General features: G+C 32.9%; 1 protein-coding gene across 11 annotated transcripts in view; it reads left to right on the top strand.

Annotated features, from left to right (window-relative positions):
• Positions 1–27,494, top strand: part of HFM1 (helicase for meiosis 1) — a 92,512-nt gene that overhangs the window by 28,606 nt on the left and 36,412 nt on the right. For 9 of the 11 annotated variants that reach the window (XR_006712449.1, XR_006712450.1, XM_045478248.1 and 6 more), the window contains 19 exons: positions 1,700–1,900; positions 1,984–2,072; positions 6,694–6,737; positions 6,845–6,946; positions 7,349–7,494; positions 8,388–8,482; positions 9,120–9,253; positions 10,216–10,263; positions 13,225–13,320; positions 15,161–15,252; positions 17,366–17,472; positions 17,564–17,611; positions 18,212–18,309; positions 18,393–18,524; positions 21,023–21,108; positions 21,990–22,073; positions 22,230–22,387; positions 23,805–23,908; positions 24,513–24,659. Coding sequence is in view for 9 of the 11 variants with exons in the window: in XM_045478248.1 (XP_045334204.1) it covers positions 1,700–1,900; positions 1,984–2,072; positions 6,694–6,737; positions 6,845–6,946; positions 7,349–7,494; positions 8,388–8,482; positions 9,120–9,253; positions 10,216–10,263; positions 13,225–13,320; positions 15,161–15,252; positions 17,366–17,472; positions 17,564–17,611; positions 18,212–18,309; positions 18,393–18,524; positions 21,023–21,108; positions 21,990–22,073; positions 22,230–22,387; positions 23,805–23,908; positions 24,513–24,659 (2,011 nt within the window). In the remaining 2 variants the exon portion in view is untranslated. The remainder of the gene's footprint in view (positions 1–1,699; positions 1,901–1,983; positions 2,073–6,693; positions 6,738–6,844; positions 6,947–7,348; positions 7,495–8,387; positions 8,483–9,119; positions 9,254–10,215; positions 10,264–13,224; positions 13,321–15,160; positions 15,253–17,365; positions 17,473–17,563; positions 17,612–18,211; positions 18,310–18,392; positions 18,525–21,022; positions 21,109–21,989; positions 22,074–22,229; positions 22,388–23,804; positions 23,909–24,512; positions 24,660–27,494) is intronic. The other 2 variants (XM_045478247.1, XM_045478251.1) reach the window with 2 other exon arrangements.

The following is a 27,494-nucleotide window of genomic DNA, read 5'->3' as shown; positions in this document are numbered from 1 at the left end:
TTTTGTTCTTAAATTGACAACTTGTTTTGTTCATGCTCAAGAATAATAAAGAAAAATTTTAAGTATATGTAATCAACAGAAACCCAGTGTTTGTCATTCTAGATGTATAGGTGGCATCAAAATGTACATGCTCTTTTGTGACTTGCAAGTCACCTACAGTCTTTTCCATGTCATTAAGTATTCTTTTTTAAAAAAATTTTAATGTTTAATTTTGAGAGAGAGAGAGAAACAGACAGAGTGTGAGCAGGGGAGGAGCAGAGAGAGAGGGAGACACAATCTGAAGCAGGCTCCAGGCTCTGAGCTGTCAGCACAGAGCCCGATACAGGGCTCAGACTCACAAACCATATGATCATGACCTGAGCCAAAGTTGGATGCTTAACCGACTGAGCCATACAGGCATCCCTAAATATTCTTTTTTAATACAGTTTTTGTGGTTTTATTGTAATTTATTTAGCTTTAATGATAGAAGATTATTTCCATTCTTGCTATTGTAAATGGTGCTAAAATTAATATATCTTTGAAAACATGATTATTTTTCTAGGATGAACTTCTCGTGTAGAATAACTGAGTGAAAGGATATATTAAACTCTAAGGACGTAGTGCTTTCAATAAATGGTACAGGCATTTGTACTTCTACCATTAGCCATTTCTCTATTCTAGCACTGGATATTATAATAAGTTATTATTGTTATTATTACATTTAAATAGTTGTCACACTTCTTGTTTAAACGTACTTTACTTTAAAATTTTATACTGCTTTGATTTTTACTGAAGTAAATATTTTAAAAAAATTAATTACTTTAAGTTCTTTTTTGCAACTTGCCAGGTCATGTTCTTTACCCTTTTTCCACATTGGGATAATAAACTTTTCTTTTGATTTGTAAACAGTCATTAAATATTAGTACTCTGTAATTCTTGAAATTCTTTCCCCCTTTGTGATAATTGCTACATCTGTGAATGCTACTTTTCTCTTTGTACAAATCCTCTTCCTCAATTTTCTCCTTCTGCTCCTTTCAAATTAAATTCTTGTGTGATCTTATTTACACCCATGATAGTCTTGAAAATGTTTTTATATTTCCTTCCTGTGCAACTACAATTTCCTGTAAAAGCAATGGTCAGTTTCAGAGCAGGGCATGAAGTCTCATTACTAACCGGGTTATGTGACAATGAGGTCTGGTCACAATAGTTCCAGAAATTAGTGACTTCAGCATTGAGCCTGTAATGTGCTTTTGGCATTGCCATTTCTCAAGTATTTATTTACTCTTTGTTTAAAAATTGTCAGCTCTTGCCAATCTAGGCCAACCATTACTTTGGTATTCTTCGGCTGTTACTTAGCACAACTCAAAAGTTGTGTCACCCATATCTAGGCATAGTTCTGAAAAATAGGAAGGTTATAATGATAGTGAGAAATTCAGTTTCTCTGCTGAAATCAATTTTGTAGGAAGGAAAATAAAACAAAATAATTATAATTAATTGGGAATTTATCATAGTGAAAACGGGGTATAATCTTAAAATACTGCTACTGATAATATTTACCAATATATCAATAGAGCAGTGTCAATGGAATATGTAATACTGAAAAAGACTACTTGATTACATATTTTTATACCTTGACTTTAAGGTATTCTGTTATTCGGTTATTTTTAGCCATAAAACTTCACTAGACAAAACTTTTAATGTATATTTCTGTTATTTAAAGATTGCAGAATGGCTTTCAAATGGTGAAAGACCTGCTGTATGTCTGAAAGTGGATGAGAAACATCGGCCGGTGAAACTTCGGAAAGTGGTCCTTGGATTTCCCTGCAGTAGTAACCAAACCGAATTTAAGTTTGATTTAACCCTCAACTACAAAATTGCCAATGTTATACAAACATACTCTGATCAGAAACCCACACTTGTGGTATGGATTGTTAGTTGCATATTTTTGAGTGTAGTATTCAGTTTTTAATATGATTAATCCAAGAATTATTCATTTATTTTCAGTTTTGTGCAACAAGGAAAGGTGTGCAACAGGCTGCTTTGGTTCTTGTGAAAGACGCTAAGTTTATTATGGCTGTGGAACAGAAGCAGAGGTATTTTTTTTCTTTTTTTTATTGGAGGTAGAAAGACTTTTAGGGATTACCTTGATGAGATGAGAAATCTGGGTTCATTCCTTAACCTTTTGAAGTTACTCAACCTCTCTAAGCCTCAGTTTCCTTGTCTATAAAACAAGGATAATAGTAATTTGGAAGATTGAGAGACTGAATCTTAGTGACACTATGATCTTGTCTTTATTTCATAGCCAAGTTTCTTGAAAAATTACTCATATTGCTGTCCTCATTTTTTTTCTTTTTTTTTTTTTTTGCCCATTTTCAATTCAGCATCTGTTGTAATCTTTCACTAAAACTAATTTTGCTGTTGATCTCTCAGCAGCCTCTAAAACATTTGGTCCCTCCCACCGTATTTAAAAACTCTGGACTCTGTGCTTTCAATATCATCCTCTATCAGATTTCTTCCTACTTTGCCGGCTGCTCATTCTCAGCCCTCTTTTCGCCTCTTCTATTCAGCTCTTAAATGTTGACATTCTAGAGGTTCTGTCCAAGGTTCATTCTTTCGAATTCCACACTTCTGAGTATTTGTATCTATCACATGGGTTCAAAGAATATACATACACTCATATTTATATATGTCTGAATTTATAGCTCCAACCCAGATCTCCATTCTGAGTTCCAGGTCTATGGTCCATGCCTAACTGACATCTCCAATTACATATCTATGGGCATCTCAAACTATTAGAAACTAATAGTGATTTGAACTAAGGAGGTGGCAGTGTTGATGGAGGTAAAATTATATATTTAACATATATTTAGAAGTAAAAATCAACAGGACTTGGTAATCAATTACCTATGTGGAGGAAGGTGAGGGAGGTGTTAGTGTTAGGTTTCTGCAATGAGCAACCAGGGAGTGCTATATAATTCAGCTGGGAAACACTGGAGGAGGAGTTGGTTTGAGAGAAAGAATCATAAAATAGAATTATTTTAGATACATTGAACGAAAAGGAATGGAATGCCATTTTGAGTTGGTGTGGACCAGGGAAAGAGACTGATGCTTACCTCAATTTGCCTTTAACTGCTCACATTCTAACAACTTCTACAAGACTTCTTTTTGTCCATCAATCCCCAGATTCTGTTACTAAGGTTTCTAAGTCTGTCTAACATCCCCAGCTATGACCTATTTTGTACTGTGGTTTCTTTAGCTTTTTATTAAATACTTTTGCTTCTGTTTTTACATATTTATTTAAAAAATTTTTTAAAATGTTTATTTATTTTTGAGAGAGAAACAGAGGCAGAGTGTGAGTGCGGGAGGGGCAGAGAAAGAGGGAGATACAGAATCCAAAGCAGCCTCCAGGCTCTGAACTGTCAGCACAGAGCCTGATGTGGGCCCCGAGCTCACAGACCGTGAGATCATGACCTGAGCCAAAGTAAGATGCTTAACCCACTGAACCACCCTTGTGCCCCTGTTTACTTATTTACTTTTGAGAGAGAGAGAGAGAGAGAGAGAGAGAGAGAGAGAGAGAATGAGAGAACGAGAACGTTGGAGGGGCAGAGAGAAAGGGAAAGAGAATCTTAAGCAGGTTCTGCACTGTCAGCACAGAGCCCAAAATGGGGTTCGAACTCACGAACTGTGAAATCATGACCTCAGCCAAAATCAAGAGTTGGATGCTTAACCAACTGAGCCACCCAGGCACCCCAAATACTTTTTCTGTTGTAGCATACATCCAAATAACAAAATATTTCTGTATTTTGAAATTTCTTAATTAACTTCAGGAAGTTAATTGGTAGTATTTTCATAATGAGAATGTTTCCTGAGCTTTTTTTTTTTTTTTTAAGTTTTTATTTTAATCAACTAGTCTGAGCCTTTGGTTCTAATCAAGAAAACAACTTGGTTGTTTATGTGCCATGATCAAGCACATTGGGAGACTGTATGCATCCATCAGGTCATTTTGCTAGCACAAACCTTTTCTATGATCGAATCACAATTGATAGTTTTCAAACCAGCAGCACTTGGTTTTATAACATTCTTGAGTATTAATTTTCTAAATGTTTTCAGTAAAGATGGTGTTTCAAAAACTGATTGACCAGGTCATTATAAAACTAGTAATAGAATAAATGTAAACTGGGTTTAAAAAGAAAAAAAAGTAGGTATAAAAAGACTCTAAGTAGCAATGACTAATTTGAAAACTACTTGGGTGAATAAACTAGTTGATCAAGTTGGGTCATGTGACTTTTAGTGAGAAACACATGTGGCTGTCAAGCAGTGAAGCTTATTTTCTTGATCTAAAACTAACTCTGAAGGAAATTTTTAAAAACTTATAGAATTTTTTGTGTAGTGGTGGCATCATTAATACAGAATGACTATATAGCCTCCCAAAATGAATAATTAATAATTAGCATTTTGGACCTGAGCCTATTTATAGGAGTAAGGAACTGAAATAGTTAACCTTTCGGCATCCTTAAAACTAATTTCCATTCCATCCTCTCCCTTTTCCTCTGTTGTCTGCTGCACACAAAGTAGCTAATTTTGTTTCAGATAATCATTTTCTTAAACAGAAGCATGTATCATACTTCTCCTTTTCTCATTTCCCACTCTTACCAAGTAACTCAAGAAAAATTGCTCTTTTAATTCCCTGCTGTCTTCACTCTTTGTCTCTCCTTTTTTTTTTTCTTTCGCCCCCTTTTTTATTCCTGTTTTTTTCAGGAATGAAATGGTAGTGTTAGAAACAGCATGAACTTAGTGACCATGATTTGGATTGCAGTGTTGCCACTTTACTGGCAGTGTATCATTGGGCACACCTCTCCATTTCAATTTCTTAATCAGTTTCAATTTCTTAATATGGGAGTCGACTATCTGTATCACTATGTTATTGTGAGAATTAAATAAAGCAACATTTCTAAGACACTTAACAGTGTATAGCACAGAGTTTGTGCTTAATACCAACATGTCTTTTCTTCTTGCCTTCTCTTCATTACATTATGAATCCTTAAAAAAATTGTGAATGTTATATTAAAAATAATGTGTGCTAGTGTCATTATCTGCAACAGTGAAATGGAAAAACACAAATTTGGTGGTTCTTAGACATAAATAAGAACCAAGCCCACCAACCTCCAAAATCTTCTAAAGTACCCAGAATTCCTTTTCAGATTGTCAAGAAACTCTCTTAATTTCCTCTTCTCTTGATTTAACCTAGTTTTCTTTCTTTCATATCTCAGAAGACTATAAACAACTACTTCTTATTTTTATCTTTTTTGGCTTACTAGTAATATAGTAGAGATTTAAAAATTGTTACTCCCTGTGAATATTTTCCAGGCAAATTATGGGAATAGACTTATATTCTGACCCCTGAATGTAATAATCACCATTTATGTTTTTTTTCTGGTGGAAAGTGAGGTTTCCAAATTCCTGTTTTAAAATGAGCTTCAGTGTTACAGCTGATAAAATAGGGACTTGTTTGTGTGTGTGTGTGCACGCGTGTAATTTGTACCCTTTTGGGAACCTCTTCCTGTTTCCCCCAGCTTCAACCTCTGGCAACCACTTTTCTACTCTGTTTCTGAGTTCCTTTCTTTTCTTTCTTTCTTTCTTCCTTTCTTTTAAGATGTCACATGGAAGTGACACTATGCAGTACTTGTCTTTCTTTTTTTGGCTAATTTCACTTAGGACTATACCCTCTAGTTTCATCCATGTTGTCAAAAAAGGCAGAATTTCCTTCTTTTTTAAGGCTGAATAATATTCCTGTGTGTGTGTGTGTGTGTGTGTGTGTGTGTGTGTGTGTGTGTGTGTGTATGTCACATGTTCTCTGTCCATTCATTTGTCTGAGACTCTTGTTTGGCTGTCTTGGTTATTGTGAATATGTTGCAGTGAACATAGGAATACAGATATCTCTTTGAGATACTGATGTTTCCTTTGGATATAATTCAGATATAGAATTTCTGGATGATTTAGTAGTTCTATTTTTAATTTTTTGAGGAATCTTCATACTATTTTCCATAGTGGCCATACTAGTTTACTATTCTCACCAACAGTGTGAAAGGGCTCTCTTTTCTCTAGATCCTCTACATTTGTTGTCTCCTGTCATTTTGATACTAGCTATTCTAACAGGTGACATCTCATTATAGTTTTGATTTGTATTTATCCCTGATGTTTAATAATGTTCAGCACCTTTTCATGTATTATTGGCCATTTGTGTCTTTTCTGGAAAAATGTCCTTTTAGATCCTTTGCCCATTTTTAAATTGTTTTTTGATTTTTGTTTTGTTTTGCTGAGTTATGAATTTAGGGATGTTTGAGTATCAAAGTTAGATATTCTTTACTTCTTGGGGCCCCCGGGTGGCTTAGTTGGTTAAGCATCTTGACTCTTGATTTGGGCTCAGATCATGATCTCGCAGTTTGTAGGATTGAGCCCTCTGTTGGGCTCTTCACTGACAGTGCAGAGCCTTCTTGGGATTCTCTGTCTCCCTCTCTCTCTGCTCTTACCCCCCTTTCATAAATAAATAAACAAACAAACAAACAAACATTTAGATATTCTCTACTTCTTAAAGATGATTTCAAACAATGATATTGTGAAACTGTTTTGATATCTGTACCTTCACAATAATTAATAAACTAAGAGTTTTTATATTAGTGAATAACTTAATAATTTTGTGATTTTTTAAAATAGGTTACAGAAATGTGCATATTCCTTAAGAGATTCAAAACTGAGAGGTAGGTTTAGAGATTATTTTTGAACTGCATTTTCAGCTATAGATAAGAGGAATCAATTATTGATGCAATATTAACAGTGTATAACAGATTATATATTTCTGTTATAGATATCTTAATCTATGGTGTTGCTTATCATCATGCTGGTATGGAGCCGTCAGATAGAAAAGTAGTTGAAGGAGCTTTCACTGTTGGAGATCTACCAGTTCTTTGTAAGTAAAACAAATTCTTGTGGCTATTATAAGATATTTTGGAAAACTATTTATTAAGAGAAAAAAAAAAAAGAAAAAGCCTAATCATTCTGACTTATTTCTGCTTTTCTTCCAAGATTCTAAAATTATGTAACTACCTGTGCATACACATGCTACAGTAAACTTTTTGGCAGTTTTAGTTATCATGTTACTGAACACAGTGCTACTTGAAAAATAAGAATTTAATAGTTTTTAGATGTGTCATTATTTTGCATTGTAGTGTTCTTTTCCTCTTTGTTCTTCATAAATTCCCTATGTATGAGTTTTTATTACATTTATAAGAATATATATCTTATAAGAAGGTATCTACCTGAAGCAATAAAGTTATAAAGCTTGAAAATACTATTTCTTAATCCGATGCAGTTACTACCAGTACTTTAGCTATGGGAGTAAATTTGCCTGCTCACCTAGTAGTTATAAAATCTACAATGCATTATGCTGGAGGAATGTTTGAAGAATACAGTGAAACAGATATTCTACAGATGATTGGTAGAGCGGGTCGACCTCAAGTAAGTGACAATGTTTATTTTTGTAACTTGTTTTAAAACGAGGTAAAAAGCAAAAACTCTTTTTGTGTACTTTTTGTTAAACAGGAGATTAACATTTCCTATTTAGATTAAGTTTAAAAATAAATGTAATGGAAAATCTACTTTAATAGAAGTAAAACAAGTCTTACCAAAGGACACATACTGCTCTACTCCCTCTGAGTTTCCATTGGCTGATAGTTGGATTTATGAATGTGTGTATGCTGTTAATGCTTTTTTTGGTTTTGAGGATTTTTGTTTTTTTTGTTGAATGGGGATGCTATTTGCATTTTAGATGGGACAGTGTTTCATTGTGTAGGACTGTCATAACTTGCAAAATGTGTAGTATCCCTGAGTCTTAGCACAAAATGCCAATAGTGGTCCCCAGGTATTGTGACAATTAAAAATTGGCCCATATATATTGCAAAACATGTCCTACTCTAACAAATACTTATAGAAGTCATTCGTATGGGTAGTAAGGGAACGTGTAGGAAAAATAATTTTTCAAAGAATGTCAAAATACTATGTTATCCAAATCCATGATTTTTATAGGATCAATTAGATTATATGTAAAATACACCAAATCTTACAACTTTTATCCAGTTGCCTAAGTTTGTTTTGATTTTACCATTGCCAAAATTATATTACATTGAAACCAAGTGATAGTTTTGCATCTATACTCTTGGAATGTTTTAAATTACATTTTCAGTGAACATTCAAATTCAGAAGTATTTTTAAGGCCCTTTTGACCTATTGTTTAAGACAGAGACTGTTTAATATAAAATGAAATTCTTGAGTTATTGAAGAGGACTGGTACCAACATGTACTCTTTTTTACTACATTTCTCTGTGTCTGTGTGTGTGTGTGCTTTTTTCCAGTTTGACACTACAGCTACTGCAGTTATTATGACTCGGTTAAGTACAAAAGAGAAGTATATTCAGATGTTAGCTTGTAGTGACACTGTAGAAAGCAGGTAATACAGAAAATATTCTAAAAAGATGTTAATATAGCCTATATTTTTCCTTTTCACATATAAAAGGAAATTTGATTAGGAGATTTTCTAAGGCTATTTTCTTGAAATTTTTCAATAATCTAAGTGGAAAGTTTGTATCCTTTTAAAAAACTGAGTAGTAAAAAAAAAAAAAGACAACATAATATTTTTATCCAGTAGTTTCTTAGCATGTGGTAGCATGTATCCTTGTTATAAAAGGCCAAATTAGTAATAAGAGGAAGACTATAATTTTCACATCTCTTCACATCTTTAAAATTTGTTTAATAATAGATAGGCAATCTGGGACCTTTTAGTAAAGTATATAATTTTAATACTCTGGGAGAAAATTCACTCCCCACTGTTTTTTAAGTAATAATGTCTTCTAGAGGCATGTAGTAGAGAAAAATCTATAATTTTTTAACAGTTTAACTCATTTGTTAAAGTTTTCTCTTATATTTTGAAAATTAAGTTATCTTTCATGAATTTTTATATAGCAATGAGTATATTCAATTATATTATTGAATTATTCAAAATATTATTGAAGCTTTAAAAAAGTAAGTGTTATGGCATTGAAATACATGTTACTAAGGCAAAGTTGTTGTTTTTTTTTTCCTGTTAGTTTACACAGACATCTTATTGAACATTTAAATGCAGAGATAGTGCTGCATACCATCACAGATGTGAATATTGCTTTGGAATGGATACGATCAACTTTGCTTTATATCAGAGCCTTGAAAAATCCATCTCATTATGGTTTGTTACTTTGATTTGAAAAAGTAGTAAATTTTTCAAGCCAGATGGTTCTATATTTATACTATTAGGCATAGTATTAGGTCACAGAATAGATTACAGACACTAGTAGGTAACAAAAGCAAAAAGTAATAGCATTCAGAAATACATTTAGAGGCAAGAGTAGACAAATGTGAGAAATCTTTATCTTTTATGCTTCTAGTCTTTTAATAAGGTTAGAAATCAGCACCATTAAAAATAGATCTTTTAGAAAAAAATTAACTCAAATAAAAATTTAAAATATGCCTAAAATTATTTTTAAAAAGTTAAAATAAAAAATTCCTGAATTTTGTCTGAACTAATGTTCACATCAAAGTGTGTAATACTGCTCTTGCTGCTGGAATTTGAATCCTGCTTCTAAAGCTAATATACATGTGGTTATATTGCTTCTAGAGGGTTCTTCATGTGGTACAGATTATAAAGTAAAAATACTTACAATTGCTGAATATCAAATTAAAACCTGACTTGCTGCAATACTATTCTAATGCACACACGTTTGAAACTTTAAGATCTCCTACCTTTCCATTTATTTGTATCTTCTGTAATTTCTTTCCTCAACATGTTGTGGTTTTCAGAGTAGAGATCTTTAATTAAATGTATTCCTAAGTAAAAAAAAAACAACCCAAAAACAAACAAACAAACAAAAAAAAATACAAAAAACTTTAAGATCTCCAAGGGAAAAAAGTACAGAATGCCTGGTCATGGTTATAAAATACGCAAAAGATAGTCAATTGATATTGAAAGGATTTCACAACAGTGGTTATCTTCTGTGGATAGTTAAGTGTTACTTTAACTCAGTAAGCTATTTTTTTTCCCAATTTAAGATTTAGATTACTCTTTTCTAGTTAACCAGCTGTAAACTGAGCCTATAAAGTGAGTTAAATCCTCTCTATTCTATTTTTTATCAATTTTCATAACTTATATAGGTTTTGCATCTGGATTGAACAAAGATGGAATTGAAGCAAAATTACAAGGTTAGATGCATTTCCTTATAAAAAAGTATATTTTACAAAGTTTAATGAAAAAGGTTGGTTAGAGTGAAAGTAAGAATACTTTTTGGTAAATTATTTTTTAAAAGTATTTTTAATTTAAAATTTAATTTAAAATTATTTTTAAAAAGTAAACTTGTTTCCTCCAGAAAAAAAAATGAACTATTTCTTTTTCACGTGCTAATAAAGTTTAGCACATGTACTTTTTTTCTGAATTAATTAATTCTATCAGAATATCTTCCTTTGTAAAATATGTTAACTTGGTTTGTTTTTATTTTTACAATGATCCTTGACTTTGAAAATATTGGCTGTAGATACACAACTCTTCATTTTTTCTTTTCTAGTTTAATTTTAATTGAAAATATAAGCCTACCTTGATTATGGGCTTCTTGTCCTAATCTGTGCTAATGGTATATTCCCCTCAATCCTTAGCTTCATTCTAATTAATCACTCAATACTTCATGATCTCTCTTTTAAGATGTCAAAAGATAGTTGAGCATTTATTAAGATTAGAAATTGTTACCTTTTCATTGTATTGAGACTCTCAGTAGAAGAAAAAATGTTAGATTCACTAAAAATATTTAGCCATTTTTGGGGTACCTCACTGGCTCAGTCAGTAGAGCATACATCTCCTGATCTTAGAGTTGTGAGTTCAAGCCCCAGAGCTTCATGCTAGGTACAAAGACTACTTTAAGAAAAAAAAAAGGATCAAGGAATAGATATTCATCTACAGAGCAACAATACTAGCCTGGACCCTCACCTGGTGTAGATCTAAAAATATTTAGCCAACTTTTATTTATTCTTTACTTGGATATACACATATGCATATTAAAATGCAGAGATAAGGATGAAGCAGTAAAACTGTATTGATTAAAGAATAAATATATTTTTGAGGCGCCTGGGTGGCTGAGTCAGTTAAGTGTCCAACTTCGGCTCAGGTCATGATCTCAGAGTTCATGAGTTCGAGCCCCGCATCGGGCTCTGTGCTGATAGCTCAGAGCCTGGAGCCTGCTTCAGATTCTGTGTTTTCCTCTCTCTGCCCCTCCCTCATTTGCCCTCTGTCTCTCTCTTTCTCAAACAAAACAAAACAAAACAAAACAAAACAAAAAACCATTAAAAAGTTAAAGAATGAATATATTGTTGAAACAAGGTGATAAGTAATAGCGTATATTCATAATGCTGCTGTTGAGAAACAGATCTATAAAATAGTTGTATTGTCCTTTACTGGGCAATTTTGAATGGAGTTTTTTAAAACATATTTTGATCATAAGGAACACAAGAAATCAGAGATAGTCCAAAAAATGTCTTGCTATATTTTGACAACTATAATTTAATTAAGTTTAATTTAGTTTAATTAAGCCTTAATTTAACTTCATTAAATTAGTAGAACCACAGTTTATATTTGCCTTATCTTTGGTCATTATAGGGTAGTTAAGTTTGCTTATAAAGAATAGCCAAGTTTATTATATAACTGAATATAATGTTTTGGTATCCTTGGAGATCTGCATTAAATCTCTTAGAAAGGATCCTTTGTTTTCCTAAGTTTGTTATGTTTTACTCAGTATGCCCCAATATTGTTATATTGTTAAATATTGCTAAATATTGTTGTATTTGCTCAGTATGCTCCAGTAGCTCCCTCATCACTCTTAGAATAAAATGCAGACTTTCCACCAGAGCCCACAAATCCTTCTTGATATCTCATTGCCTGTTTCTCTGATTTCATCTCTTGTCACTTTCCCCCTCCTTCATTCTGTCTCTAAATTGGATCTCTTGTTGTTCCTTAAACACACCAATACCTGAAATCTTATTGTTGTTAAACTGTGTACTGATTGTTTCATTCAGTAAAATGTAAGTTCTTTTGAGAAGGAACCTTGTCTTGTTCACTGCTTTAAACTTAAAGCTTAGAATAGTGCTCTCAGAATGTAATGTAATAAGCATTCCTTTGACTGATTAACTTACTGAAAGTTATTAGTGAAAAATTAAGACAATTAGCAAAGACCTCAAAGCCTTACTTAAACAAATACTTAAAACTATCAAGCTGCCTAAGCAATGTTGCTTAAACTGAAGTATTTCTCAAAGAATTTTGCCTTCCAAGGGCTGTGTTTTTGTGAGTGGCTACTCTCTTTAAGATTGAGCAGGTTGTGGCGTTTCCACTCCCTGCTCTGAACAACCTCCAGTCTTCTGAGCTTATAGCATGGAACAATGAGAGCACTGTAAGCAGCAGGCTACTATAATTGCTCTGATCTTCATCAGTCAATGAGAGTGAACTTCCTGTTCAAAAGTTCCTTCCAGGTAGCAATAGTGGCATTTTAGAGATGCCGAAGTAAGTACTAAAAGCATCAGCTGAAATGTTCTTAAGTGGCGAACTCAGAAAAGTGGCAAACTCAAAAAAGTGGCAAACTCAGAGGAGGGAAAAGACTGGTGTTTTTTTTGAACAATCTTTATAGATCTATTTGACTCTATACTTCGTGTGTATACATGTTTGATAAAAGTTTAAAAAAAAAAAAAGGAAAAAAAAAAGAAAACCATGCCATATAGAAAGTGGTTGCAAAGACCTTGAGCAAGTAACCTAGCCCGTTTCTTTGTTTCCTAGCTTGTATATCAAATAATATTAATACTTAACCTCATTGTGTTATTTTGATTAAATGAGGAAATACAAATTTCCTTATTAAAATTAAAATTTCCAAGTTGTAAATGTTATTTTATCACTTAATGAATGTTATTTTGATTATTTGTATTATTGTTACTGTTAGAAACAATACTTTTTAGCCTATTAGCTGGCTCTTTTATTTAATGAGTTTTTTCTTACCACTTAAGTAGAGACTATAGTTTTTCCCACAGCAAATATACAGAAACACCACTTGAGCATATTTGATTATCAATTCTATTTTGTGCTACTCCCTTATCTTACTAAAATAGAAAAATATGTTTCTTATTACTGAACAGAATTGTGTTTGAAGAATCTGAATGATTTATCATCTCTGGACTTGATTAGGATGGATGAAGATGTTAATTTCAAACCAACTGGTAATTTTTCCATCAGTTAGTAAATTTAACACTTGCTTAAAACTAAATTTTAAAATATGTTCTACTAAAATTTAGATGATGCTAAAATTAAATTGTGATCGCAGTTAAATATCTCATTAAATATCTCGATGGTAACAGGGTATCATCGTTGTTAGCATGATCTATTTATACTGTATGAGTCCTGTTTATAAAATTAATAGAGCTTCTTTTTCGCAGGCACAGACTTTGTCTTCACTGATTCTGGTAACTTGAGTTGAAATACTCAAATCTTAGGGTCATTTCAAATCTCTTATAACTCTTGTAGATGCTCTTTTTGCCAGTTCTTTGACTCACTTGCTTCATGGCTTCCTTTCTAAGTTAATTTTATCCCTTACCTAGGAAACTTTCATCCTTTCTAATAAGCCAGCAAGTATCAAGTCTTTTCTCAAACATTTCATTTTCTCTGGCAGGGAGAAACCTTTTATTAATTTATAAACATCTAGGATAAGAGGAGCATCTTTAAATGTATCCTACGGGTTAATGTACTAGTTCCCATGGTAACCATAGTCTCTATATCTCACACACTGCTCCCAGATGCTCCCTTTTATGAACCACTGCATCACCTACATTTTGGCTGGACAAATCCATCAGGATCCTAATTGATAAAGTGACTTCTAAGCTGCCCTGGTTACTTCTCTATTCTTGATTCTTAGTTCTTTCTACTCTACCATGTCCTTGATGCCTATATGTCTGATGGGATGTCAAATTCTTCCCTTCTTCAGCAAAACCTGTAGCACATACATAAATGTTAGCCCTTTCCTTGAGAAGCAGTATGCCATTTTTCTCTTCCCAGCTGTTTTCTGTGTGTGTGTTCACAAGACTCAAATTCTTTGTAATGCTTTTAACAACCTGTAATTGAAACCAGTAGCTTTTTAAATGAATTTCATTTCATCATTTACTCACCCCCACTCTACCCATCTTGGTACCCCCAACCAACTCAAAGTTCTATTTCAAAACAATTTATTTTCAAACTTCAGTTTAATTACAATTTGCTTTATAATTTTAAGTGGTCCTCTGTTATTTTACAAATCAAATCCAAAATCTAAACTCCTTTAATAGTATTTCCAGACTCTTCAGGCCTTCATAGTTTATTATTCATCATGGTTTGGCAATAAAAGTAGGCAGTATTTATTTAATGTTAGGCACTCTGCTAAGTACTGTATATGTATTACTGCATTTAATCTTCACAAAAAATCTATGACATACGTACTTCTGTTATCCCCACATTACATTAAGAAACTGGTAAAATAACCTGCACATGATCACCTACTTAGCAAGTGGTGGAGCAGTGATTTGAAGCAGGTCAGTTTGACCTGAACGCATAGTCACTGTTAAGCCATATCTCTCATTACAGTGTTCTAAAGATAGTCTTTTTTATTTTTCTAAAGATAGTCTTTTTAACTTTACTCCTTTGATAAACAAGGCTTGATTTTTACTGAGGTTATGACAGCTTTATTTTCTTTCTACCAAGGCATATTAGTTATTTTAAAATCCTGCTCAAGCCCCATTTTCTCTACCAAGCCGTCCCACACTGACCATTCTCTTAGGTTTTAATTTCCTCTGAACTTAAGGTTGTATATATAAACATTATCATTAACTGGATTTTGTCCTCTAGTCTAGCTATTTTGCATGTAGCCATCTCCCTAGTCAACCTATAAATTCCAGACACTGTGTCTTCGAGATTTTTTGGTGTGTCTTTTTACCTGATGCTGTTATAGGTACAGAATACATGTTAAGGAATCTTTGTTAAACTGATGAAAAAGCAGGTTGCTTCAACTGATGGAGTCAATGTTCCTTTTTTCATCTTTTTCCACAGAGGCAGGAAGATTGATGGCTTGGTATTATATTACATTTGAGACAGTGAAGAAATTTTGTACCATCAGTGGAAAAGAGACTTTATTAGATCTGGTAAATTAGTTGTCACTAGAAAATAAATATGTAATGACATAGTATAAAATAATATTGGGGAAACAACTAATTTGCATATCTCTTGCAACTTAAGATTGAGCAGATAAGAAAGCATTTTTTTTTTTAACTTTTTAATGTTTATTTATTTTTGAGAGAGAGAGAGACAGACAGAGCCTGAATGGGGGAAAGGCAGAGAAAGAGGAGACACAGAATCCAAAGCAGGCTCCAGGTTCTGAGCTGTCAGCACAGAGCTGGGTACAGGGCTTGAACTTGGCCAAGTGTGAGATCATGACCTGAGCCGAAGTTGGATGCTTAACCAACTGAGCCACCCAGGCACCCAAGAAAGCATTTCTAATAGTGCTTATGTCTCCCAACCTTATATACCTTTGATCATTAGATATGGAATATTACTCTTTATAATGTATTTTCAATTGTATTTCTGTATCGGGCTAAGAAAATTTATATACATACCCGAAGTATGGATGGAAACTGCCTTTCAATTTATGTGATAATGCCAATTACCTTGGTAGTGGCTACCAAGTATGCTTTGTTGAGAAGGATCCAGGATGATATGGCATGATATATTAGACCAGTCTGCTGTGAATGACGGATAGTGAGGGGCAAGTGTGCCATGTACTTGTAATTCTTCCCTAAATCTTTTGCATAAGAGTAACAATAATAGTAGAAATAGAATAGTATTGATGATAGACCAGAGAAAAGCAGTGATTGTGGAGAAAATGGGAGTGAAAACAAGGTTATACTGAGATATCAACAGGGGGGACAACTTTGCAGTTACAGCAGTAAATAGTACCATAGTCTTGTTGTTGATACCTGACAACTGTATTGGTCCTTTCTCTCTTTACAGGGGACATGAATATGCAATAAGGCATTTATTTTTATTCTCAAATTTAACCATTATTTTTTTAAGTTTATTTATTTATTTAGAGAGAGAGAGAGTGCACAAGCAGGGAAGGGGCAGAGAGGGAGAGAGAAAAATCCCAAGCAAGCTCTGTACCATCAGCACAGAGCCAGATACAGGGATCAAACTCAAAAACCGTGAGATCACAACCTGAGCCAAAATCAAGAGTCGGGCTGCTTAACCGACTGAGCCACCCAGGTGCCCCAACCATTAATTTTTATTTAAAATATCTACGTTGATTACTGAGATAAGATTATTATATGAAAAAATGCACAAAATTGATGAAAAGTAGAATGCTTGTATTTTATGTAAATATTATTCTTAACTAAGAAGAAATCAAGAATAATATTAAATTCACAATATTTAATATTAAACTAATATTAAATTAACTCATCTTAATTTGAGTTCAGTAAGTGTGGAAGAGAATTAGAAGGGATGTGAGTTTCATGTTACAGATATGAGAAACCAAAGTACAAAGAGTGCTTTGCTCAGTCATCTGACAGAACTAGGCTCTATAACACAAATTTTTTAATATCTAAAGTACTCTTTTCATTACAAAATTAGTCTCAATCAGGATAATGTTTTGCAAACTACAGAAGGGTGAATAATAATGTAATAGTAGTAGAAATGAAAGCTACATTTATTGAGTGCTTACTATGTGGTAGGCATGGGACTGAATATTTAAAATTTTATTTTGTTAACCTTTACAATTTTATTGGCATAGTCCCAGTGTGTAACATAATGTCTACCATATAACAAGTGTTTGTAAACACTTGTTAATGAATGAATGAATGAATCCTTTAAAAAGCAAAATATATAAAGTAAATCTTTAATTCTGTTATGCTAAATGACAAAGCTGTGATGTCCCAAGGCAGCATGAAAAATAAGTAAATACTGGGGTGCCTGGGTAGCTCAGTTGGCTAAGTGTCTGACTCTTGATTTCGGCTTAGTTCATAAATCTCACAGTTGTGAGATTGAGCCCTATGTCAGGCTCTGTGCTGACAGTGTGGAGTCAGCTTGGAATTCTCTCTCTCTCTCCCTCTCTCTCTGCCCTCGCCCTGCTTGCTCTCTCTCAAAATAAATAAATAAACATTTAAAAAATTAAAAAAAAGAAAAAGAAGTAAATACATAGAGTATGAAAGGAAAGAAGTAAAGAATGGACATAAATGAATGAGCAAATGTGAAATTTTATAGGTCACAATGATAGCCAGCTGCAAGGAATTTGTAGATGTGCAGTTAAGGATAAATGAAAAGAAAACATTGAATACATTGAACAAAGATCCACATCGGGTAACTATCAGGTATGGAAATATGTTTTAAATAACTTTTAAAAGGTTTTATTTAGTTAAAATAAGTAGTAATAAAAGTTTTGCCTTGTGTTTTTATTTACAGATTTCCAATGGAAGGAAGAATTAAAACAAGAGAAATGAAAGTAAATTGGTAAAGATGATTGTTAAATGTCTTAAAATACTGACTACTGTTTGTGATTCATATTTCTGAAAGTTTTTTTTTTTAGTTTTAAACCTTTAAATTTGTTTTCTTTAATACAAAAAGAACATATTTACATAAAACAAGGATATATATCAGAATATAGATGTGAAATTAATGTCCAAAATCTCTTAGACTTCAGTTAAAATAGATAATTTGTGATTTTTTAAAATCAACAAACGTTTTTTTGAGAGTGTGTTCTGCTGAAGCAAGGTAAATGACAGAAAAGAAGCTAAGTTTTTCATCATCAGGAGCTTTCAGGTTGGCTGGAATGAGATTCATGTATATAAAGATAACAGTATAGAAACACATGTAATAAATGTGTATTGAATGTTAGTGGCATTCTGGGAGAGACAAAGAAGGGGACTTTTAGACACTGGAAAGAGAAAGTCAGCAATAACTTGTGACAATAATGATATGAGGTATAGAATCATCTAGTGTCACAGAGATTAAGGCAGAGAGATATTTAAGAAGAGATAACTTCAATAAATGATATCAAAAACTATGAGATAATAGTTTGTAAAAGGAAATCATGAAATTTCTTTCCCTCAGCCTTATTCAGGCTCAACTAGGATGCATTCCCATACAAGACTTTGCTTTGACCCAAGATACCTCGAAGATTTTCAGAAATGGCTCACGAATTACAAGATGTATGTTACAGGATTAATGGATTTTTCAGTATTTTTTCCAGTAAACTAGTATACTAGATTTAACATCAGAAAATTTTTTTTAGGGTTGTCAGATTTTGTGGCTGTTCAAGAAAAGAAGTTTGCTGTACTGTTGAACAGTTTGATTTTAGCTAAATGTTTTAGATGTAAACTTTGGGAAAACTCTCTGCATGTATCAAAACAGCTGGAAAAAATTGGTAGGTACCAAATACAGGCAGGCAATTTGTCAATGTCTGCAGTTTATTTTATTTTTTATTGTTAGGAAAATTATTCTGTGGTGTTTATAGACTTTGAGAAAAAATGTGTTTGTAGGCCTAAATAAGTACTGTACTTCTCTTGAAAATCCGAGTTTTGTTTCCTCCTTGAAGGATTCTATTTGAAATCAATTGGGAAACCCAATAAAAGTGAATGCTTTTATTTTTAAATTTGTTCTCAAACTAAGAGTGAAATTTTGTTTTAGTGATTGGGTAACTCTGTGTTGCTCTCTCTTCCACTTTTATGATTATTTTGGTTTGATCTTGATAAGGTACAGAGCTAGCAATCCTGGCTATTCCTAATACATTACAGAAAATTATGCCATCTAATTATATCTTAACTTTTCCTCTTTTTTTTCAGTAACAGCACAATATTTATACTTATCTTCATAGAGACTCTGCAGACAAAAGATTGTGCCTAATTATTTCCTATCTATTGAGATCTAACTTGGGTATGAACTGAAAAACTATGGAGTATGTCAATTACAAAGATTAGGGTATAACTAAAGTCCTCTAGAGTTTTCCAGCTTGGTGCCTTTGACTTTGTGACCCTTACTCTTTCCTAGATACCTAGAACTCTAAGAAGAGAGTTGTTATATTCCATGACTGACAGCTTTGTTAGCTTTATAATTTTACATGCATCTTGGGGACATTAAAAATTATATAATGGGTTATTAGGGATTGTCTCATTATTCCTTAGAACAAAGTTCTCCAGTTATTTTGTGAGGAAGTCCTTTTTTATTTCCTTGAGGTTTGAAATCAGTGGGATGGCAGAGGACTAATTAGTCCTCTGGGGGGGAAATAGAAACTGGGGGGAAATAGGGATTGGCTGGTGAAAGTAAGGTCAAATTAGAGGAAAGGTTCCTGACATTAAGGTTCACCTTTCTGTGGAGGTCCTGGCAAACCAAATGCTGCACCCATCTCACAAAGATGAGTTCTAAATTGAGAAGGATGTTCCATACAACATTAGGAAATGGCAACTTATAGAAAAATTTTGAAATTAGATTAAATGATTACTAATAAAATTACTAATGAAAAAGCCAGCCTGTCTGACTTTCTAGAATATTGTCAATCAGGGATCATTTGCATTCTTTCCCTTCCAAATTGTCAAACACTAATGTATTTTTCATACTTACTTAGTACAGCTGAAGAGAAAGAAGCAAAAATCGCCCAGCAAAACTCATATAATAGAAAAGTGAGGGATTCCAAACAAAAAAGCAAATCTAAGTTCTTATTGAGTATCAGGGGGAAAAAATGAATGCATATTGGTTTTCAACAATGTTTATAAAAAATTAAAATTCAGGAAAAGTTTTAAAGGAAAATGAACATGAAGGAATTATTAATACTAGGAGTTGTATCTTAAGAATGAATAAGAGAAATTCCCAAGGATAGTTAAGGATCTGGAAAAAGAATAGTGTAATATTCCCACCAGTAATGTATGTGCCTTAGACAACATGGTAATGTTTTGGAACTTTGTACTTCTGACAGTATCTCCTATTTGGGGGTTTGGTTAAATTCATTTATGAGTGTAAGAATTTTAAATTCCAGTTTCTTAAAGCATAAAGAAACAGGGAAGATACAAATATGGAAATGAACTTGATGTACTTGAAGAACAAAATTAAAACCAATGTGACTAGAGAGTTAGTCAGCAAGAGAATGGTAGGAAATTAATTAGAGGGATAGGTAGACTGTGGTCAAGTCAGATAGGTAAGGGATTTTGGCCATGGTAGGAAATTTTCACTTTATTCTAAATGTAATGAAATTTTAGACAGAAGAATAAAGTTATCTGATTTCAGTACAGAAACAGAGAACTCTTTCTAAGATACAAATGTTCAGATGGGGCAGCTGGGTGGCTCAGTCGGTTAAGCATCCCAACTTCGGCTCAGGTCATGATCTCACAGTTGGTGAGTTAGAACCCCACATCGGAGTCTGCTGTCAGCACAGAGCCCACTTTGGATCCTCTTTCTCCCTCTGCTCCTTCCTTATTCTCTCTCTCCCTCTCTCTCTCCCTCTCTCTCTCTCTCTCTCTCTCTCAAAAATAAACATTAGAAAAAATGCTCAGAGAACGATAGCTTTATGAAGCAATATTCCCATCCATGAATCATGTTTTTTTCAAACATGAGTATAACAATAGGAATCTCTTGGTACTTGCTCTGTGGATGACATATGATAAAAATAAGGGTTGAGTCATCATGTGGACTAGAGTTCCTTTTCTATAAAATGAATACATGTTTTATTTTAGTTTGAAAAAATAAATATGAACGATTGAATAAATGTCACAGCCCAATTAATCCAACTGAAAACTTAAAAAAAAAACTTTAAAAATTAGTTCTTATTCTAGATCTTTTAAAATATTTTTTTTTACTATTGTTGAAAACTTAAGTATAGATTTAGTTTAAAATGGATTGTTTAAAAACTGCTATTTGATTAATTTTCCACAGGTATAACATTGTCAAATGCAATGGTAAATGCAGGTTTGACCTCCTTTAAAAAAATAGAAGAAACAGATGCAAGGGAGCTTGAGCTGGTATTTAATATTCACTTATTACTAATGTTATATGAATTTTATCTAAATTTTAAAGCCTACCTTTTATTTATTTTTATGTTATATTATTTTTTTAAATTTACATCCAAATTAGTTAGCATATAGTGCAACAATGATTTCAGGAGTAGATTCCTTAGTGCCTCTTACCCATTAGCCCATTCCCCCCCACACCCCCTCCAGTAACTCTGTTTATTCTCCATATTTATGAGTCTCTTATGTTTTGTCCCCCTCCCTGTTTTACATTATTTTTGTTTCCCTTCTCTTATGTTCATCTGTTTTGTCTCTTGAAGTCCTCATATGAGTGAAGTCATATGATATTTGTCTTTCTCTAACTAATTTCACTTAGTATAATACCCTCCAGTTCCATCCACCTAGTTGCAAATGGCAAGATTTCATTCTTTTTGATTGCCAAGTAATACTCCATTGTATATATATACTACATCTTTATTCATTCATCCATCGATGGACATTTGGGCTCTTTCCATACTTTGGCTATTGTTGATAGTGCTGCTGTAAACATTGGGGTGCATGTGTCCCTTTGAAACAGCACACCTGTATCCCTTGGATAAATACCTAGTAGTGCAGTTACTGGGTCGTAGGGTAGTTCTATTTTTAGTTTTTTGAGGAACCTGCATACTGTTTTCCAGAGTGGCTGCACCAGCTTTCATTCCCATAAAGCCTACCTTTTATATCTTTATTTCTTCTAACCTTTTATATCTTTATTTCTTCTAAAAAATACTTTCTTTCTTGTGGTCATAAGTTATTTAAAGTTTTGGATAATAAGCATTTTTAAAACTATTGACTATTTTACTAAAAGAACTTCTGGTGTTGTGGTAAGAATATAATGATATAAATGTTTTTAGATTTTAAATAGACACCCTCCTTTTGGAACGCAAATAAAAGAAACAGTGATGTATCTACCAAAATATGAACTTGAAGTGGAACAGGTAAATATTTTGGTTTTGTTTGTTTGTTTTTGTTGTTTTTTAGGTATTTTCATTGTCTTTTCAGGAATGAATCTACCCCTAGCTGACTTGGAACTGAATATGAGCAGTAAGGTTATTTTTAACACTTTTTATTCCTATCTTTTTTTTTTTTTTAAGATTGCAAGATATAATGATACCATGGCAGAAATATTAGTGACCATTATATTAAGAAACTTTAAACAGCTACAAACTAAAAGAACAGCGCCAGATTCTCACTATGTTACCTTAATCATAGGTGATGCAGATAATCAACTGGTTTTCAAGCACAGAATTATGTAAGTGTATAATTTCTATTTGATTTTATTTTTAAGTGTATACTATTAAAAGAAAAATTCTGAGAAAGAGTAATAAAATCACTGGCAGATCAATTAAATTACATTTTCCTTACACTGTAGTAGGGTTGTTTCTCCACTTGTCCTTTAAGGAAGTTATTAACTCTGGGTTTGTTGTTAGTACTCAAATGAGTAAAGTGTGAAACCTATCACCATGGTTTGAAACAAGTGAATAAATGGCCATTAGGGGTGGCTGTAGTCCATTGTTGCTGAACTTTCTTACTTTGTTGCTTTTCTCCATTCATGACTTTACTACTCTGATTATCTTTCTCCTACTCCTTTAAGATACATCTTCTATTTCCAAATTAAAATGTAACAACCTACTGTAGCTCCACTGTAGGATCCAGGCAACCAGATCAAATATGTAAAGGAGGTACCTTCATGCTAGTTGTCTAGCATGCCATTCTGTAATTCTTACATCAGCCTTTTTTCTAATACTGTTATTTTCTCCCAGGATGTCATAAGCAAACTCTAAGGATATCAGTTATAGCTATAGCTAATAGTTTTTGAGCACTTAGTAGGTTCAGGTATTGAATTATTTAATCTTTGTATAGATAGGTGCTATCATTATCTATATTTAATAGAGAAGGAAATTGAGACTAAGAGAGTTTAATTAATTTGTCCAAGGACATATAGATAGTTTATAGCAAAGTCTAGATTTGAGCCTAAGCATTCTGAGTCCAGAGGCTATGTTCCTAATTATATTGATTTACTTATAAGTTCAGGAATGGCATTGACTCTGAAATGGGAAACTCCTCATTGTTGCCAGAGTACTGGAGGATACGATCCTGAAATGTTCTATGCAAGATTCCTATAGGAATTACAGTGTCTGATAGGATATCCCTTTCACTGTTAACTACTCTCCTGCAACTAGCCATGGCACATTTGTAGAGAATATGTCATTATGCAAATCTTTGTTCTCTGTGAAAATTAAATCTGATTATAGTCTTGACTATTTAAGGCTAAAATAAGTTCAGTCACAATATTGGTTGCTGGTTTGTGATGTTACTGGGTATGAGCTATTTTATATTAATTTTAAAGATACTAAAGTTCTCACAAATTTGTGTAACCTGTGTATAGCCATTTAAAAGTGGTAGTGATTTAGGGGCAAGCTCTTGTGTGGTTGACAGCAGCTATGTGTTCAGGTGGGCCTGAAATGAGGCAATGCAGTTTGGAATCAGCTGTTTGGTCAATGGTTGTGGTATCTCCATTGCACCCCATTTCTCCCCTCAGAATTTGTAGCAAGTGATTTTCAGTATTGACTTTAGTTTACTATGAGATAGGACTTATCTAAGGGTCAATAATATTATTTCATTTAGTATTTGGATCACTATTTAAATGATAACTTATTCTTTTTCAGGGATTCTGTTTTGCTAAGAGCTGGAAATTGGACTAAAAAGATTGATGTGAGGAGAGCTTTTAAATCTGAAGATCTTAGCATAAATCTAATTAGTTCTGAATATGGTAGGTTCATCGAAGTAATGAACACATGAATGTAAAGCATGTGATAGCATTTAAAAGTTATTTCTTTCATGCTGAAACAGAAAAACAATTTAAATGATATTGTGTAAAAATAATTCATTTAAATACTATGAACAATTTTAAGGGAAGTTTCATGTATTTAGAGATATAAAAGGTAGCATGGACTAAGATAACAAAATTAAAATTTTATTTGTTCATTTATAGGTATTTTAATTTCCAAGATAAATTTTGAACTTGTAGGAACTTTGATTTTTATTTTTATGATGATAGATGTATAAATTTCATTATATTTTTAATGCCTTTTTTTAAACATTTTTACTTCCTGGACTTGTTGGCTCTTTCATTTCAAAAGGTATAGAAATGGGTGATGAGTATTAAGGAGGGCACTTGTTCTGATGAGCACTGTGGGTCATATGTAAGTGTGTAAATTCTACACCTGAAACTAATATTACACTGTATGTTACCTAACTAGAATTTAAATACAAACTTGAAACCAACTCACCAACAAATAACAACAAATAGATGGTCTCATGGCTAGATTTATACAACTTAAATTAGCACTTGTATACTTTTTTCCTTTTTCCAGTTGGACTTGATATACAGCAGAAATTTACAGTCTTTTACTTAGGACCTAAGAGGTTTGGAAATCAAATAATTATGCAAAAAAAATCAGAAACAGAGATTTCCCATTCTAAACATTCAAATAGATCTACTATAACAGGATCCAATAAAGGTAAATAGCTATATTTATTCTTGTTTTGCCTTAAAGCAAAGTTATGGCTAGGGAGGAGTATCAGTGTTACAGTTCTGTTCCATTCAGATGTGGATACTCTGGAATTAGATGTTTAAGCTTCATAATAATTGAGTTAATAATATATAGCGGGAATTCTTTCTTATAATTAATATTTGTCATATTGGAGTGATATTTGTAGCACAAATTATTTGGCTAGTTTTTTGATATACAGTGCCTCTTTTTTATACCCACTATATTGTTACAGCCATTGTTGGGGGAGAGCAAGTGATTTACAAAACTGTAGATTTGATGAGGTAAACCAGATGACAGTAAACTCAAAAATTTTTATTATGGGACATTTCAACTATGCACAAAAGTAAACAGACACGTATAATGAACCTTTATATGCTCATCACCCACCTTAAACAATGATCAACTCATGGCTTATATTGTCTATACCTCTCTTTAGTTTTCCCCTTCTGTAGTTTGAAGAAAATCAGGTATCCTATCGTATCCTCTGTAAATGTCTTAGTATATATTTGTAAAAGGTAAGGATTTAAGAACAATTATCTCATAAGTGCAGCTTTATCATCTTAATACTATCTAGATATACCAGATTGGCTCCTGAATCCTTTTGGTCTGTCCCTAGTACTTTTGAGAGCTTCCTTAATGTATGGGATGCTATGATATTCCAGGCTTATCATGTATATTTCTAGCCCCAAATCTGTAATAAGCCTTTTCTCCAAGGATCCTTGGTTTCTTTTAGTGATAAATACGTTTCCAAGATCACAGTCTGTGGGCTAGAGGAGCTCATTGCTATTATGTGATCTTTATCTCTTGGCTTTTTTTTTTCATGCACAGAATTAGGAAATATGTGATTTTTGTTTGTGTTTAGAGATAAAATACATAAGTAACCCATGCTTAAATGTCTAAGTCAAATTCAGGGCTATAGGGTTTATCCTTAAATGCAATTATTAGTATAACCTTCTTGCCATGCTGAGAAATTTGCTTCTCAGTGACTCCAGAAATGATGGAATGTCACTCATTTTCTTTATTCCACATTATACACACAACAAATAGTCTCAGAATAACAAACCAAACTACCATTCTTAATATAATTGTTAAAAATAGCTTAAGATTTTTGTGGAGATATTTTTGTTCTTAGAATATAACTCACTAGGCATGTATAATCAAATTACTGTGTTTTAAGTTACTTAGAATAGATCTGTATGTGGCTGTGCCGCTAACTGGATACATTTTGTTTTGATTTTATTTATTAAAAAATTTTTTTTAATGTTAATTTTTTTGAGAGAGGGAGAAAGTGTGCTCAAGCAGGTTAGGGGCAGAGAGAGGGGGACACAGGATCCAAAGCAGGCTCTGTGCTGACGGCAGTGAGCCTGATGTGGGGCTTGAACCCGGGAACTGTGAGATCATGACCTGAGCCAAAGTTGGGTGCTTAACCAACTAAGCCACTGAGGTGCCCTTGTTTTATTTTATATTATATTTTATTTTATGTTTTTAGAATAACTTTTAGGAATTTTCTTTTATAGTAATGTAAAGCATTTACATGGTTCTATAGTTAAATCTATAAAGCAAAACTGAATGTTGTTAACTTGAGGCATCCAGTTCACTGCTTTGGCACAGTAAGGGGAGCAATTAATAGGTACTGGGAACGTGAGAGCAATGGCTCCTACCAAAGTAACCTAAACAACTATGCTTTCTGAATAGTATTGGTAGTTATGAGAAATAGTAACTGCAGAGAGGGGCACCTGGGGGTGGTTTAGTCGGTTAGGTTTCTGACTTCGGCTCTGGTCATGATCTCACAGTTCATGGGTTCCAGCCCCACACACTGGGCTCTGTGCTGACAACTCAGAGCCTGGAGCATGCTTCAGATTCTGTGTCTCCCTCTGTCTCTGCTCCTCTGCTGCTCATACTCTGTCTCTCAAAACTGAATAAACGTTAAAAAATGATTTAAAAAAAAAAAGCAGAAGTGAATGAAATATAGAATGCAAATGTGCAGCAGAAAAATCAACAAAGCTAAGATTTGGTTCTTTGAAAAGAATAAATTTAAGAAGCCCTTATCAAGACTGATAAAGAAATAAATATAAATTAACAATATTAGGAATGAAAAGGGGGATACCATTACAGACATCAAAAAGTTAAAGATATTATGAATAAATTTATACCAATAAGTCTGACATAATTTGGGTAAAAATGAATAAATCCTTGTGAAGCAAAACTTACCCCTCACAGAAAAAATAGAAAATTTGAGTAGTCTAATACTTCTAATGAAATTTAAGCAATTGAAAATCTTTCGACAAAGAAATCCTAAGCGTCAGATGATTTCACTGGTAAATTTCTGCAAACATTTAGGAAAAAATATCAAACTTACCCAAACTTATTCAGAGAATAGAAAAGAAAGAATATTTTCTAATGTTTTAATTTTTTAAAGCAAGTCCAACATGATCTTTATTTCAAAACCTGACAAGGACATTAAAAAAAAGGGGGAAATTATTCACCAATCTTTCTCATGGATGTACATCCAAAAGTTCTTAACAAAATATTAGCAAGTTGAATCCAACCATATATTTTAAAAGCATAATATAGCACTATTAAGTATGGCTTATTCCATGTATGCAAGAGTATCTTAGCATTCAAAGATGGATCAGTGTATTTCACTACATTAACTGGCAAAAAACAAAACAGAACAAAACAAAAAACCCCCAACCAACCATGTGGTCTTCTTGACAGAGATCAGAAAAGTTTGACAAAAATTCAGTGCTCATTTTTTTTTTTTTAATTTTTTTTTTTTTTCAACGTTTATCCATCTTGGGA

This window comes from Leopardus geoffroyi, chromosome C1 (genome assembly GCF_018350155.1).
Source record: "Leopardus geoffroyi isolate Oge1 chromosome C1, O.geoffroyi_Oge1_pat1.0, whole genome shotgun sequence".
NCBI classification, from domain to species: Eukaryota; Metazoa; Chordata; class Mammalia; order Carnivora; family Felidae; genus Leopardus; species Leopardus geoffroyi.
Note: the sequence above shows the minus strand (reverse complement) of the source record. Positions and strands in the feature narration are given on the sequence as shown.